Source organism: Pelodiscus sinensis, chromosome 13, assembly GCF_049634645.1.
Source record: "Pelodiscus sinensis isolate JC-2024 chromosome 13, ASM4963464v1, whole genome shotgun sequence".
Taxonomy (NCBI): Eukaryota; Metazoa; Chordata; order Testudines; family Trionychidae; genus Pelodiscus; species Pelodiscus sinensis.
The window spans coordinates 31,825,380-31,841,669 of NC_134723.1; the positions used below are offsets into that span (position 1 = coordinate 31,825,380).

At 37.8% G+C, this 16,290-nt stretch overlaps 1 protein-coding gene across 5 annotated transcripts in view; it reads left to right on the plus strand.

Annotated features, from left to right (window-relative positions):
- The window catches only part of TENM1 (teneurin transmembrane protein 1), a 1,699,828-nt gene that overhangs the window by 1,561,605 nt on the left and 121,933 nt on the right, over nt 1-16,290 (plus strand). For all 5 annotated transcript variants that reach the window (XM_075940969.1, XM_075940972.1, XM_075940971.1 and 2 more), the window contains 3 exons: nt 2,245-2,506; nt 6,502-6,769; nt 10,493-10,636. In XM_075940969.1, coding sequence (XP_075797084.1) covers nt 2,245-2,506; nt 6,502-6,769; nt 10,493-10,636 — 674 coding nt within the window. The remainder of the gene's footprint in view (nt 1-2,244; nt 2,507-6,501; nt 6,770-10,492; nt 10,637-16,290) is intronic.

Here is a 16,290-nt window from a genome sequence, read left to right on the forward strand (position 1 = left end):
GTTTCACAGTAGAAATGGGTTCCTGTAACCTGGCCCAAGGTCAGTTCCATTGCTTTTAAGGAACTCAACTTGCCAGTGTAGAGCCATGATTTACCCAGAATTTGTGGCTAATTTGGCTGTTTGAAGACTTTATGTTCATTGACTACATTATAATTTTTTCCCAAAAAGGGAAATGAAGTAACCCTTAAGGTTTCCAAGATTTTTATGTAGCATAGCTTATTGACATAGTACATAAAAACAGCCATACTAGGTCAGTCCAAAGGTATCCTAGCCCAGTATCCTGTCTTCCAGCAGTGTCCAATGGCAAATGCCCCAGAGGGAATTAACAAAAACAGGTAATCATCAAGTGTCCCGCTCCTGTTACTCATTTCAGCCCCTGACAAACAGAGGCTATGGACACCATTCCTACCCATTCTGGCTAGTAAATATTGATAGACCTAACCTCCATGAATGCATCTAGTTCTTTTTTGAACCCTGTTAAAGGTCTGGTCTTCACAACATCCTCTGGCAAGGAGTTCCACAGGTTGGCTATGCACTGTGTAAAGAAAAACTTCCTTTTGTTTGTTTTAAACCTGCTAACTATTAATTTAATTTGGTGACCCCTAGTTCATACATTATGGGAACAAGTAAATAACTTCTTTATTCACTTTCTCCATGCGTGTCATGATTGTATAGACCTCTATCATATCTCCCCTTAATCTCCTCTTTTCTAAGCTGAAAAGTCCGACTGTTTTAAATCTCTCTTTATATGGCACCCATTCCAAACCCCTAATAATTTTTGTTACCCTTTTTTGAACTTTTTCCACTGCCAATATATCTTTTTTGAGATGAGGCAACCACATCTGTACACAGTATTCCAGATGTTGGAGTACCATGCATTTATATAGAGGCAATAAGATATTCTCTCTTGTTCTCTATTGCTTTTTTAATGATCCCTAACATTGTTTTCTTTTTTGACTGCTGCTGCACATTGAGTGGATGTTTTCAGAGAACTATCCACAATTACTCCAAGATCTCTTTCCTGAGTGGTTATAGCTAAAGTTGTCCCCATTATTTTGTATGTATAGTTGGGGTTATTATTTCCAATGTGCATTACTTTGCATTTATTAGCATTAAAATTCATTTGCCATTTTGTTGCCCAGTCACCTAGTTTTGTGAGATCCTTTTGAAGCTCTTCACAGTCTGTTTTGTTCTCAACTATCCTGAGCAGTTTAGCATAATCTGCAAATTTTGCCACCTCACTGATCACCCCTTTTTCCAGATCATTTATAAATAGGTTAACAAGCATTGGTCCCAGTATGGACCCTTGGGAAACACCACTAGTTACCTCTCTCCATTTTGAAACCTGGCCTTTTATTCCTGCCCTTTGTTGTAAAGAATAATTTTATTTGCCCAAATCCAATTGTACTCTCTTCAGCCCATCTGACATTATTTTCTTGATTTTAAAATTACAGTGCTGTAAGTTACTAATTATCATTTCTTATTTACACTACCCCTGACAGAGTTGTTACATTAAATTATTTTACTTATAATTTACTCTGAGAGTAATCTATGTCATTTGGGATATGTGATGAAATGTGCATAATTAAGTCTGACAACTTATCACACTTTGTTACCATCAAAGGCCTCCATAGTGTATGCATTCAATAATACAGTGAGGGAAATATCTATTTGCATCTCCTTACATTACCCAGCTGTAAATATCAGAATCTTAGAAAACTGAGACAGTATTTACCTTGTTTTCTGTCTCACAAGTCTACACAGGATTATTCGTAGTTGCTCCTTGACTGTATCCTATAGTAGTCGTCACTGCACCACACTGGGAGCTGATTCAATTCATTCTGAAATTAATGGGAAGTTTCTTCCTTTTACAACGCACAGAACAGGAAAAATGAGCATGTTGGAGAATGAGGTGATTATGAGGTTCCAAGTCAGTTACTCCACATGTTAGGCATGCACATAATCTGTGTAGCAGACATTTTGTGGTTTCGGAGTTTCTTCACAGGCAAACTAGGAGCAGTTGTTTTAGACGGTAAACACCAGAGGGAGAGTGGACAAATTGTAGTGAAGTATCCCACCTTATTTGTGAAGAATGTTTGGAGACAGCATAGGGAGAGAGCACCACATACGCTCACAGTTGGAAATAGAAAGATTCATGTGGAATTTTGGTAGTCATTTGTTGCAAACTGTGTTTATATTATAAAGGAAACAGTCTAAGACAGTGTGCTTTGTTTGTCTCTTCAGTTTTGACCTCATGGCTATCGGAGGCATCTCTGTCACCCTCCTCTTTGACAGATCTCCTTTCATTTCTGAGAAAAGGACACTTTGGTTACCTTGGAATAGGTTTATTGTAGTAGAAAAAGTTGTCATGCAAAGAACAGAGGCTGACCCACCATCTTGTGACATCACTAGCTTTATCAACCCGAATCCAATTGTGCTTCCTTCACCACTGACAACATTTGGAGGATCCTGTCCAGAGAGAGGAACAATCATTCCAGAGCTGCAGGTAAAAAATAATAATAATAATAATTTCAAATTAACAGAACGTGCTGTAGCAGGAAAAAATACAAGAAAACAGTAATATTTCTTCTTATTTCTATTTATACCCTTTGTTAATGAAACATACACTGTTGTTTGATAACATTAAGTATAAATTTCTAGAATAAAAACATATTTATTGCAAAATGTAAAATAGATTGATTTTAATTGCCATTCATCACATTTTCAATAGGATCTGAACCTGGCCATTAAATACACACAGTTTTCACATTCTTATGCAAAGGTTTTAGTCCAAGCGTTACCTTACGCAAAATATAAAATTGGGTACAGGAATCACATAGCAAATTAGATTCCTGATCTGTCTGCATAAACATGGCTGTCAATGAAAATTAGAGATTGTATGTGTAAAACTGTTAAATATGAAAGACTTCAGGTACAATTGAAGTAGTTGAGGTAGTAATATTTAATATTTAACACATACAAGTGATAATCTGGCCTGGATGAAGTCAATGTGTTTAGCCATAGATTTCAGAGGAAACAGGATTTCACCCTAAATTTTTTGAAAGTTTCATCCAAGTTTGGGAAAATGTAGATCCCACTGAATGGAATTTTACAAACATGGTTAGATGTTCAGACCCTGAAATTCAGAGGCACAGGATAGGGTGAGTATTTGATGCACATCAGTGGATGCCTGATTGTCTTCCCTCATTAACAGGTGTGTTGTGAGCAAGACACGAGAAGTCGTTCTTCCGCCCTACTCCGTGCTAGTTAGGTCTCAGTTGGAGTATTGTGTCCAGTTCTGGGCACCGCATTTCAAGAAAGATGTGGAGAAATTGGAGAGGGTCCAGAGAAGAGCAAAAAGAATGATTAAAAGTCTAGAGAACATAACCTATGAAGGAAGGCTGAAAGAATTGGGTTTGTTTAGTTTAGAAAAGAGAAGATTGAGGGGGGACATGATAGTCGTTTTCAGGTATCTAAAAGGGTATCACAAGGAAGAGAGAGAAAACTTGTTCATCTTGGCCTCTGAGGATAGAACAAGAAGCAATGGGCTTAAACTGCAGCAAGGGAAGTTTAGGTTGTACATTAGGAGAAAGTGTTTGACTAACTGTCAGGGTAGTCAAACACTGGAATAAATTGCCCAGGGAGGTTGTAGAATCTCCATCTCTGGAGATATTTAAGAGTAGGTTAGATAAATGTCTATTAGGGATGGTCTAGACAGTATTTGGTCCTGCCATGAGGGCAGGGGACTGGACTCGATGACCTCTTGAGGTCCCTTCCAGTCCTAGTATTCTATGATTCCTTAAAGTGCCGCTGTAAAAAAGAACACTGACATATAATTATTGCTTGTTGCTGTGATGTTGCATCTTTCCGGGGCTGTACTTCTGGGAATGACATCTAAGCAAGGTTATTCATTGCTAAAGATATTTTGAAGGTTATCTGTGGGTATAAATATTTTCCATCCAAATTTTTGTCTATTAAAATTGCATTGTTTCCTAAAAAAGGCCTCATATTTCTTTATTATGTAGAAAACCCTTCTACTTGAATTCTGTCACTTTTTCCTATAATTGTGTGTGCCTTACTCTGCTACAACTTACTTTCTAGACATTCCCAGCCAGCAAACAAGCATGCTCTGAGTATCTGTGTGATAAGCAGCAATGCTGACTCCAGGACCCTGCTTGTTACATAACAGCCACACTCAGGTCTCCACCAGACTTAGTTAATACAAGCCAAGTCACCTCAGCATATCCTAAGTCCTGAATTTTCCCCAAAACCATCTTCCTTGAAATGTGCAGCCCTGTATTGGAACATTTAGGAAAGCAATACTGACCGTTGCTCTTTAGCAAGACAAAAACAAAGCAGTGTGTTGCTTTAACTGGATTTAAAAATTACTTCAATTGAAACAAAACACTAGGATGGTTTAGATTAAGTTTATTAACAAAAAGAGAGGATTTAAAGTGAGGTCAAGTGTAAGGCATAAAGTCAGAAATAGTTACATGCAAATAAAAGTGAAAAGGTGACTAAAACTTAGCAAAACCACAATCTTAGTCGAAGGTAATATTCTTAATATTCCTCCTTTTAGCAAGATGGCTGACCACTCCCTTGTTCAGGATCTCTTATAAAGTCCAAATCTCTTGCTTTTTTTGTGCTTTTGGGGGTTTTTTTGTAGTCCATTGAACTTTTGAAATATATCCTTCTCAAAGTCCAGTGCCCCAGCTGTGAGGAAAGATGCTATGGAGTCTGATGGGGAAGATTCTGTACTGGTTTCGTCCTCTCTGAGGCTTTTTACAATTCAAATTCATCTATTCCCGCAGCCTCTGATATGCCAATGAATAGCCACTTGACTTTGATTGCCAGTTGTCTGTTGATTGCATTATCTGGATGAAGGCATCAACGTTTCTTTTGTCTGGAAAACATATTTACTCACTCTCTAGATTTGCCTACTTGAAATACAGTTTAGTCCTATATATCCTTTGAATTTCTGTAGATCTTTGGGTGTTCAACATACATATATCATATGACAGTATTAATTATCAGTGTGTTAGTGATTTTCCAATGATAACTTACACAACACTTATTATTATGGCATAAGTGAATTGAGGTACACTGAACAGGTCAGACAGCAAGAAACTCACTACTCTGGATATGCTCTTAAGGTCACAACAGTATATTCACTGAGTAACTGCACCTAATCTGGTTTGGGATAGAAAAAGTGAGAGAAATACTAAAATATATGTTACACTAATATCTACTAGTTGTCTCCTGGGTAAGAGGGAGGAGGAAAGTTTAAAATCTATTGATGTCAGATGCATGACAGAGGAGGCAGCTGGGATGTCAGCAGGAAGGACAGGGAATAATCAAGGGATCAGGAATTCCCTGCCAACCGCACTTTTCATATGTTGAAGAGACAAGTACTGGCAGGCTTCCAATGGTACTGCAGTATTTTTGTAACAGTGTTACGGTAGTTATACATTAATAGAAGGTGTCTGAAATGGAAATGATTTGTTATTAAGGAGGCAAAAAGTGAGCCAGAAGAACCCGGAAAAATAAACAAAGCAAACAATTTGTGTTTTTCCAGATTTTGTTGATTTAACATTGTGACTTACTGGCTCATTAGTAATGACATGCTAAAATCACAGCCTGCAGCATTTAAACTTATTAAACAGGATCCAACTGTGAGAGGGCTTTGCATGAGAATCTGAAGGAATATTCAAGGAGATTTCTTCATTTCCCTGCACGCCCTGCACCAAGGACTGTCACAACAGCATCCCCTTCATACAAGTGAGCACAAGAGCTAATCCTTGCCAATAGCCTCGTAGCACCGACATCCCTCCAAAGGCCAAAGCTATGACACCCGCCATTTCCTTACCAACTTTCAGACTTTGCTGTCCCCCTGCACACTATAAAGCTCTGGAAAGGATTGTGTTGTTCAGGAAGGCCTGGCTCCTTCGGGAGGATCCTGTAGGTTAGGACAGCCAATACAGGGTAGTGAGTATGGACCCTAGTGAGTTTAAAATATGTATTTATTTAATTATGTTTATGTCCAAAAAGTTAATTAACCAAATGAGGAGTCCTTTCCAAAGTCAACCTGCAACTCTTGGACAGCTGAGTTTAGTGGTTTTAGACAAGACTAGTGTTCAAGGAAACATTTGTCATCTCATATATTTTACCCAAAAACTTAAGGCAAAAGTATTATTATGTGCAAACATTAGAGACAAAGAAGAATTAAAAAGCAGCAGGGGCCTCCTTAACAAGGTATAGAGAAGTTACCTGTTTTCCACCTGTGCGATCTTTCAGACACTGCATAGCTTTGGATGATGCTGAAAATCTTGTCTTATTCCTGCCTTCATATGCTTGGCAGAGGCAGAGCACAGGTCAAGGGAGTGAGTTTTTAGTAGTGCATAGGGTTTTTTTTTAGAAAACATCATGATTTGAAATATAAAACATTGCTCTTTTCCTAGGCATGAATATTATTAACTGTGTACAACCGTTGGGTTCTTCTAGGTGGTCCAGGAGGAAATCCCAATTCCTTCTAGCTTTGTTAAGCTCAGTTATCTCAGCAGTCGAACTCCTGGATATAAAACCTTGCTCCGCATTATTTTGACACATGCAACCATCCCTCCTGGACTGACAAAAGTGCATCTTACAGTTGCTATTGAAGGGCGGCTAGTTCAGAAGTGGTTTCCTGCTGCTACAAACCTGGTCTATGCTTTTGCCTGGAACAAGACAGACATTTATGGACAAAAGGTGTCTGGCCTGGCAGAGGCAACAGGTATGTTGAGTTACTTCAATGTACTTGGTAGTAATAATACATTTGAAGGAAGCATACAGTGCTTCTAAATTAATTGCCTAGGAAACATTTATTGTCTGGTTCCTTGTGTTTCTCTTTTTAAAGCCAATTTTTGGTTCTTTTTTTTTTTTTTTTTTTTTTAAGTTCAAAAGTCCCTTTCTCCCATCTCATACTGGCTGCATACTAGTGGCTAGCTCTGTGCTGAGAATGTACTTTCTAACTGTGACCTTCGGTGTCTCATTGCCTCTATCCTTTTTTGGCAGTGACATTTTAAATGTCATTTCTATTTAGAGTTTACTAAATTCTAACTTTTAGGCATCTTGGTTTATTATATTTGATGTCTGAAGCTGTTAACTTCTTGACATGGAAACCATCCATACCTTTGGGGGACCTTTTACTTTCAGTGATATAGATTTTAAAGTTATCCAGGTGGTGGGTCCCTGATTTATGACTGAATGTCTGAATGTAAAAATATAGTAACTGAAATAAAATGCATTTAATTTACCCAAAATATTTTCTCGTTAATTTTGAATCTTGTTTTTTATTATTTTTAATCAAGGATGTGGTATGTTGTTTAACAGCCTGCTATTGCAAACACTGACTACAGGTTCAAAATTTAAAATCCAGGAATGTCTGGTCCAGTGGACCACAGATATTGCTGGACCAGAGAGTCCATCTGAGAGTGAGGGTCTCCAAAGTCAAGAGGGCAGCCCTGGCTAGCAGCAGCGGGGCCAGCAGCCAGGAGCACAGCCCAGGGCAGTAATGGGGAGCTCAGTGCTGGCCTGGACTGGCAGCAGCAGGGCCGGCAGCAGGAAGCACAGCCCCTGCTGCGGCTGGCGGCAGCGGGGTTGACGGTTGGGAGCACAGCCCCGGCCAGCATCTAGGAGCACAGCCCTCGCTGCGGCTGGTGGCAGCAGGGCCAGGGGCTGAGAGTGCAGTCCGAGCAGAGCCTAGTGGCAGGACTGATGGTTGGGAGGAGAGCCTTGACCTCTCCCAATCCAGCAAACTCCCTGGTTCGCGACCACTCAGGTCCCGAGGGTGCCGGACAAGAGAGATCCAACTTGTATCAGTGATTTTCTGTTCCAAGAATGCTTACTCTGGTGAATAGTCCTCTTTAATTCAGTGGGATTTCGGTAGGTTTTGAAGTCTGTGGAGATACTCACAATAAGTGTTAGTATGACGAGATTCTAAAATATTACAGTAATTGGGGGCACATTCTGCCACTAACAAGGAGTAGCATCTTGCTTCATAATTACCTTTATTGACATCAACCAAGAATAATTGTGTGTGACTCTCCACTCTTTCAAATGTGTGTTCAAAAGGGGACAAATTCTTTCTGAGAGGAATATTGTTCACATCATACACCTGGTGTAGAAATCTATCATAAAGTGCTACTCAGTGTGAATAAGAATGGCAGACTCTTGCCCTAACTGCTTATGCAGTATAGATTCCTATATCAGCTTGTAATACAAAGAATAGAATTAAATTAATTCAGATTTTTCTTCTGACTAATACCCGGTTTCTTCATTTTTCCATCTATACATACTGTACAGTAAACAACAATGATATTATGGAATTTTGTTGTTTATAAAATGTTGGCTGTCTTGGAAATGACATAAAAGAGCAGTAAATATGTTAGTACTAATAGATACAATACAGAGCAATTAAATATGCTAATTCCCATTTGGATTATTTGATATTCAGTAATCCTGAAGTCCACCCTTGTCCAATACATATCTAGACTTTAAACAATATAACTGTTAGAGATGCCACAAAATGGCACATTGAGTTGCAAAATCCTAAAATGAATACTACTAAAGCATTTATCAAGGGAAACAAACCAGTCCATTGTTTATTTATTTAATTATTTAGGGTTCAATATCTGATTTAAGTTAAAGTTAATTTAATTATGTTTCTTGCAAAACAGAAGCAAAATTCTTTATATTTAAGTACACTGTTAACTTGCTTTCTAAGCTTCCAATAAAGCCTTATTTAATTTGACAGATTGGAGTACTCTGGGACCCTTATTTGCATTCATTATGTGAATTTTGTCAAAATAATTCCTTGTTGATATGTTACCAATATTTAATAATGCATTTTGCTCACACTTCATTTTAATTACATTAAATTACAGCGAATTGAAGTCCTGTAAGCACAGGAATATAAACATCTGCCTTTAATATTATAAAACCTATAAACACTTTCATTTTTCTTTGGGATTATTGGCAACAATTACATAATGATTTGCTGTCATAGTCTATTTAAAAAATGTGGTCTCAGAAAAACACAGGCTTTCTGAAGGTATTCGCATGCATGGAAACATCTGAGGAGAGCAGCAGATAAATATCTCGTGTCATTTTCCCACTCTCCAAGTCTTACACGTTGAGGAAATTTCCTGATCTTACATTTGCAGCAGAAATTATAACAACTGAGTTTCTTCTTAAAATGGAAAGGTTAAAAGTAAAAATATGTAATAGTACTCTTGTCTCTGAAAAGAGATTCTTTTAAAATGGAAATAAAACAGAGTTAAAGCATGTGGCCTAGTGCTACATATATAAAGTTAGTATATAAAATAGGTGTCAAGTATCAGGGGGTAGCTGTGTTAGTCTGAATCTGCAAAAGCAGCGAGGAGTCCTGTGGCACCTTATAGACTAACAGAAGTGTTGGAGCATAAGCTTTCATGGGCAAAGACCCACTTCATCAGATACATGTAGTAGAAATTTCCAGAGACAGGTATAAATATGCAGGCCAGAATCAGGCTAGAGATAACGAGGTGAATCCAATCAGGGAGGATGAGGCCCACTTCTAGTAGCTTTGGCAATTCAGAAATTTTAGATATGGGCAGAGAATAGTACAAATATTCCATTGTCACCAGGATCCTAAAATGTGCTCCATTATGGACATCTAGGGGCAGATCTTCGGCTGGTATAAACTACCATAGCTCCATTAAAGTCAATTAAACTCCACTGAGTTCAATAGAACTATGGTACTTTATACCCGTTGAGAATCTGCCGCAGAGAGGTCTGCAACTCCTGACTATTCCTAGTGTTGCAAACAGTATATGTGCCTGAGCTGAGCTGAACTTAAGTGTTTAACTGAAGAAAAGATGCTATAATATAGGTGATAATCCGCAAAGTTGCTTCATATTAAACATTTCTCCTTCATCCTCCTTCTACAGTAATACGTAGAATAGCACTTGTTCTGTTATTGACCATTGATGAATAAGGCCAGTACAGGTTGAACCTCCCTGGTCCGGTACCCTTGGGACTTGACTAGTCCCAGACCAGGGAATTTGCTGGACCAGGGAAGGTGACATATCTTTGATATTCTTATGTGTATCAAAGGGAAAAGATCAGCTAAGTGGAATTGAACTTCCAACCCCCTCTTTTAACAAAACAAAACACTTAATTTAGCAATGGTTCATTTAGTTAAGGGAGATGCTATTGAACGAATCAGACAAATTCCATGCAAAAGCCAATACATAATTGATACTACAAGGATAGACTTTTGAAACAGCAGTAACCATAACTATCAAAGGAACTAATAATCTCTTAGACTTTTTTTTTGTATCCTCAAACTATCAAAATCAAATGCAGGAGCCAGCATAGCAGCCCCATTATTAACAGGTAGAAATAAAAACTGGTATGGAAAAATAGATAATAAATGGAAGGGAAAACAGTCTAACATATCATCATTTATTTGCAGTGTCAGTAGGATATGAATATGAAACATGCCATGATTTTATTCTGTGGGAGAAAAGGACAGCTATCCTGCAGGGCTTTGAGATGGATGCGTCGAATCTGGGGGGTTGGTCCATAAACAAACACCACATATTGAATCCACAAAGTGGTAAGTCCTTCCGTTCTCAATCAGATATGTTGGAAAGGAATACGTTTTCAATATGGTAATGAAGAATTTAGATGTTCAACTTTTCATTATTAATGTTATATCCTTTGAGTGTGCAACTTCTTTTACTGGGAACTGTGCACTTACCCACCAACTGAAAAAAATTATGTGCGTGTCTTAGCTATCAGGAATAAAAATCTTTTTAATGTATATTTTTGTCATTAGGCTGTATCATGATAATACTAATGTAGGATCTAGACTTTATACCTCTAGATTGTTATATTGAATTCAAACGAAGATAGTAAGGGATTGAATTTTGCTATGGTTTGCTGGTCTGTGTGAAGAGAATTGATGGTGTGTCATCTTCTCAGTGGACAAGTGTCTGTGTCACAAACTCACTGCTACAGCTTCTTAAATTAGCATAATTATTGGCAGTCTCACCAGTGGGACTAAGGACAAATATGCATAGAAATTGACCTAAACACTGATCTTCTGGAGGTGGTTTTTCCATTGACTAGACTCCTCTAGACAGTGCGCAGTCTTGCATTGATGCCCACTTTGTATCCGAGCAGTAGATAAATAAAAAACTTTACTCTTCCAAGCAGCACTGTAGAACCTTTCAGAAGCACATGTGTACACTCACGCACTCACACAAAGAATCTACTCATTTATTTTGCTCTCCTAACTTCTTCCCTATGTAATGAATTACTCAGACTCTGAGACTTTTAATCTGTTTTCTCATTACCTATTATTTTATTTCCCCCCAAACAGTTATAATTAGGAACTACTCTTAGTGCATTTAAATTAGCAAATGAACAGTCATAGTATGTTACATTATTGAGAATGAATATGAATTTGCAAATAAATGGACATGTTACAGTCCTTGGGAGAAAAAAAATCTAGGATCATATTCTCAGCTGGTGCAAATCAGCTTAGTGCTAGCTTCAGTAGAACTCTGCCAATTTTCCAGCTAAGAATCTAGCCACTAAAATCTGTTTCCATCTTCAAACAACTGTAACCCAGATCCACACACACATGTAAAGCTGTCAGGTTTTAAGTTATACTGTCAGATGTACAGCTGTCGTGTAAATATTCCAAATACAAAAGGTCAGGTTTAGTTTATAAATTATCATGATTTTGATTTTAAATAGTTTGACATTTTAAGCAGTGGTTCTTTCATACCCACCTTATTGGTTTGTATAGATTGACTTTTTTAAATGCCAGCTGGTGACATTTAACACAAAGAGAAATCAGTCCAGACCCCAACTGTGAGCCCCATAGTCTAATCTTAGGGCCAGTTTTCCACTTAGTTTTGTTTCAAAACTGAGTTATTGGGAATGCTTTCTTTTATAGCTTTAGTTTATATGAATGTCTGACCTTAGCTTACTGTAAAGTCTCTCCTAATTCACCACACAGACACTAAAATATTTGAGACTTTGTAAAATACACAATTATGAGCAGTAAATCTTTGGGGTTATACTGTGTCTTTTAGCCACTGACCAGAGCACAAGGTACATAGGGATGACCTGTCCATTGGTCACTCCCAGAAATACTGTCCATAGTTTCTGGAAATACTGGACTGAATAGACCCAGAAAGCCTTCTGCGTCCTTTAAAAAGATGCAGCCTGTTCTAACCTCATCTGCCTGATAGCGCTAGCCTTGAAAGGTATAAGTGTGGAGTATCCTTCTCAGGAATTAATTTCTAGAGATCTTTTTGTATTTAATTAAAGCATTAACTCTGTGGGGATGTAAGTGTGAACCCTTAATAGGGACTGAATTTACTTTCTCTTTTTGAAATGCTGTCACAATCCAGTTAATCCAAACTCTAGGAATAGCCCTGGAAACACAATTCAAATGTAAAAATTGTGGAACTTTACTGCAAATAGTCCTTAAGTAACTTTCATTTCACCTTAATGTTAAAAACACTTGATTTGATCAGTTATATACACATATTTCAGCTGATTGAGGCTGCTCTTGACTGAATAATATTGTATGCATATTAGATGTCTGAGTAGTTGATTCTTCACTTTGATTGCAAGTGGCAGAAATAACTAGGGGAAAAAAACCTTTATTTGCTTATCAGTGACAGAAAAATAACATGAATCTAATATGGCCTGAACCCATTAGCAATAATGTTTTTGTTGCTGAATGAAGGTTGCTGAGGCAATCTGATGAGTGAGTGCATCTACTAGCCATTCTAGACATACTTTCTTTTCAGCCTGTGCCACACATGCTTTTTGGGCTGTTCTGGCCCTGTCTTAGCCCACTGATGGAAAGGAATTTCCATTCAATATCTGCCACCACAGCTTTCTTCCCCTGCAGACTGTCTGCCAGTAAAGCCCTCTGACATGGTCTTTAGAACTGCCACAGTCAGCTCGAGTTAGTATATTTGAGTTAACCCACTTGAGCTAGCCTAGTGCAAGGGCCTTGTTGAGTGAAAGGATTTGTCTGTACTTAGATAAACCATCCACAGCAGAGCCCAGTTCAACTGATTTGAGCTCATGAGACTGCTCAAGCTTGGGATGAAGCTCAGGCTCTGAAGACCTTCCTCTATCATGGCCCCAGAGCCCAGGCACCAGGCCAAACCAGAAAGGCTACACTGCTGCTTTCTAGCCCTGCACAGTAAGCCCAATGAGCTTGTGGCAGATGACCAAGGCCAGGTGTGGTTCTTTTATTGCAGAGTATACCCAGCCAAAGCGAACATATAGCTGCACACAATGACTGGACTGGCAATTTCAGATGCTTCAACTCAAGTTGCTACATCCCCACTGCTTTACCAGCTCTAGCATCAGCAGCAGTGAAGCTTCAAACCATTTCCAACCCCACACCTGAAGGACTAGCTAATCTGAATTTAAAGTGCCACTTAATATAATTTAGATAATTATATATGTGGACAGAAGTTGGGCGACGGACAAAACTCAAGGTGAACCTCAAGCTAACACTGCAGTGAAGCATATCCTATGATGCAGTGAATCCCTCCCCACACATACACACACATGTTAGTGATATTCTGCATACAGATATTTCCAAGAACAAGTTTAAACTGCATAACAGAAAAAAACTGTGAAAATAGATAGGTTTATGCAGAAATACATTTCATGAATTTGTTCTCAAGTCTAAATCTGATCAATACAAACATTACTTTAGGCAAGCTGTAAAGACACAAGGCATCTTATCATTTTGAGAAGTAAGGGCATCTTTTCTTTCTCTAAAATATTTCCTGATTAATTGTGGCATCCTTGAAATGAAAAGCTTTTCCATCACTCTGAAATGCCCTCCCCCGCCATTCTGTCCTGGAAACCCTGACTTTTTAAACACATACTTTTTTGAACCAATAAGCAGACAGCCATATTGTATTAACATAGATAATTAAATATATTTTGCTCCCTAAGACCATGATTATTGTCCCCTCATTTTGTTTTTCTGGTTTAGAAAAATAAGATTAAATCTTTCTATTCTTTTTTGTCAGAGTTTGTTGCAATTTTTCCCCAACATGAAGACTTTTCAGACTATTTGTCATAATCAGTTAACAAGCACACATGTACGAGCTACCTCCCTAAGGCATAAAGTCCTTTTGAAATACATAGAGAACTCACAAATGCAAATGAATACCCCAATAACCAATATTTTCAGTGAATCTTTTGAAGTGGATTTTTCGTGATGGGAAAGTGTGTTGAATGAATTTTTGTCCCTTTTAAAGGGATTTCATACTTTGAAGTTACAGATACAGTAACTCTGGCCCTTGTCTAGCAAAGCTCTTACTGAACCCAAAAAGACTACTCATGTACCTAAGACTACGTATATGCTTAAATTGAATAAAAGCAAACAAACTCTCCAGAGCCATAATTATATATTATTTGTCTGAAACAGATAAAAGATAGTCTTTACATTTTTAGCCTCAGACAAATGCCAGCATTTCCTGTGAGCTCAGTGCTTTTTACTGGGAGTAAATTTCCATTGATTATGCTCGCATATGTCCAAGTTCTTTTTATATACCAATCCTAAATACCAAAACGAAATACATATTCTGACCCTTGTTCACAAATAAGTTTGAAAAATGGATTCCACTTTGAAATCAACATAAAGCACCACCCACTGGCTTTTAAGGGGTATTTTAATTTGAAACTTATTTGTAAGTCACAAAAAAAATGTCTAAACAAGGGGAAGTGTGAGCACTAGATCTAGACCGCTGTTGTACTTTAAGGATCATCTAGAATAGCCTAATGTAATCCTTATCCACCATCCAGCACAAGGAAGTTTCCCCTGTTTATGTCTAAAGGTATTTCTATGCTTCAGTTGGATAGGGTTACCATATTTGAATTTTCAAAAAAGAGGACACCCCCTAAGAGGGAGTGTATGTGTATCAGTATCTATCAACTCACATATTAATGTGTTATACACATTGTGTTAATACAACATGAGTTGGTAGATATTGATACACATACACTCCTTCTCAGGGGTGTCCTCTTTTTTGAAAGTTCAAATATGGTAACTCTACAGTTGGAAGTCTGCTTGCAGCACGTATAGAATAATCACGCTAGCTCTAACACAACCAACATGAGCACCAATAGGAGTGAAGCCATGGCAGCATGGACTTCAGATGACCATGGCATAACTGATATTGGTACTTGTGCTAGTTAGGTTTAAACCAGTTTAGATATGTCATACCTCTGATAGCAGAGGAGACATATCCTAAATTCCTTAATGCTTAGCACTCTTTTGGCTTAATGCATGCATAATACTCATTGGGTTTGATTCTGATCTAATTTGCACTAGTATAAATAAAGAGTAACTCTATAAAGTAAATGGAGTTATACTCGTGTTCAACCGGTATTCTTCAGTTCAGGATCAGGCCCACTGATGTGATTCTTGGTTCATTTTACATAGCAAGTAGATTTGGTATGGTGGCCTAGAGGTGAGGTGGAAGAGATCTGAAAGAAGAATAATGCATTCTTGAACTAACACTTGATGAGGAAGTGGTTTTAATAGGTGAAGTAAGATTGAATGGTATAGTGTCATGCATAGGCAGTAGAGAAATCTGTTCTTGGAACAAGACATAAAGAAGTTTTCAACATGATCTGTATTTTCAAAAGCTGAAAATAATACAATACAAAGTGTTTATGTGCTTTTTTTCACCTTTACCCAGGAATGCTAATGTCAGTACACTGATATGGCAGTGCCAAATAGGAAGGCAAACCATCAAATGTGCCAAAGTAATCAGAAACTACATTCACTTGTCTTTTATTTCCTTTAATCACTCCTACTCTTTGGTGGAGTTCTGGGTTTTCTAATAGAGACAGGGAATTTTGGAATTGCTATATTAAAAGAATACCTATCTTCAGTTTGAAAATTGCCATAAGCCTAGTAATAACATGTCATTTTGAAAGTAATTGTTAACTGTATTGCTTTATTGTTATAAAAATGATGTCTACCTGAGAAAATGATGTTAGCACTGGATCTGGTATTACCAGCCTAATAATCGAAACGATTTTTGAATGATATATCCTGTAGTGCAGTGTTGAAATACTGACATGTTAGAAAGCTATTTTCCTCTTTATGGCAGGCAATATTATATTCTCATTGGTAAGAAGTTCACTCACTGGAATTATTCTTCCACTTTTAACACAGTTGTGCTGCAGTCACCAACATTTTTATAC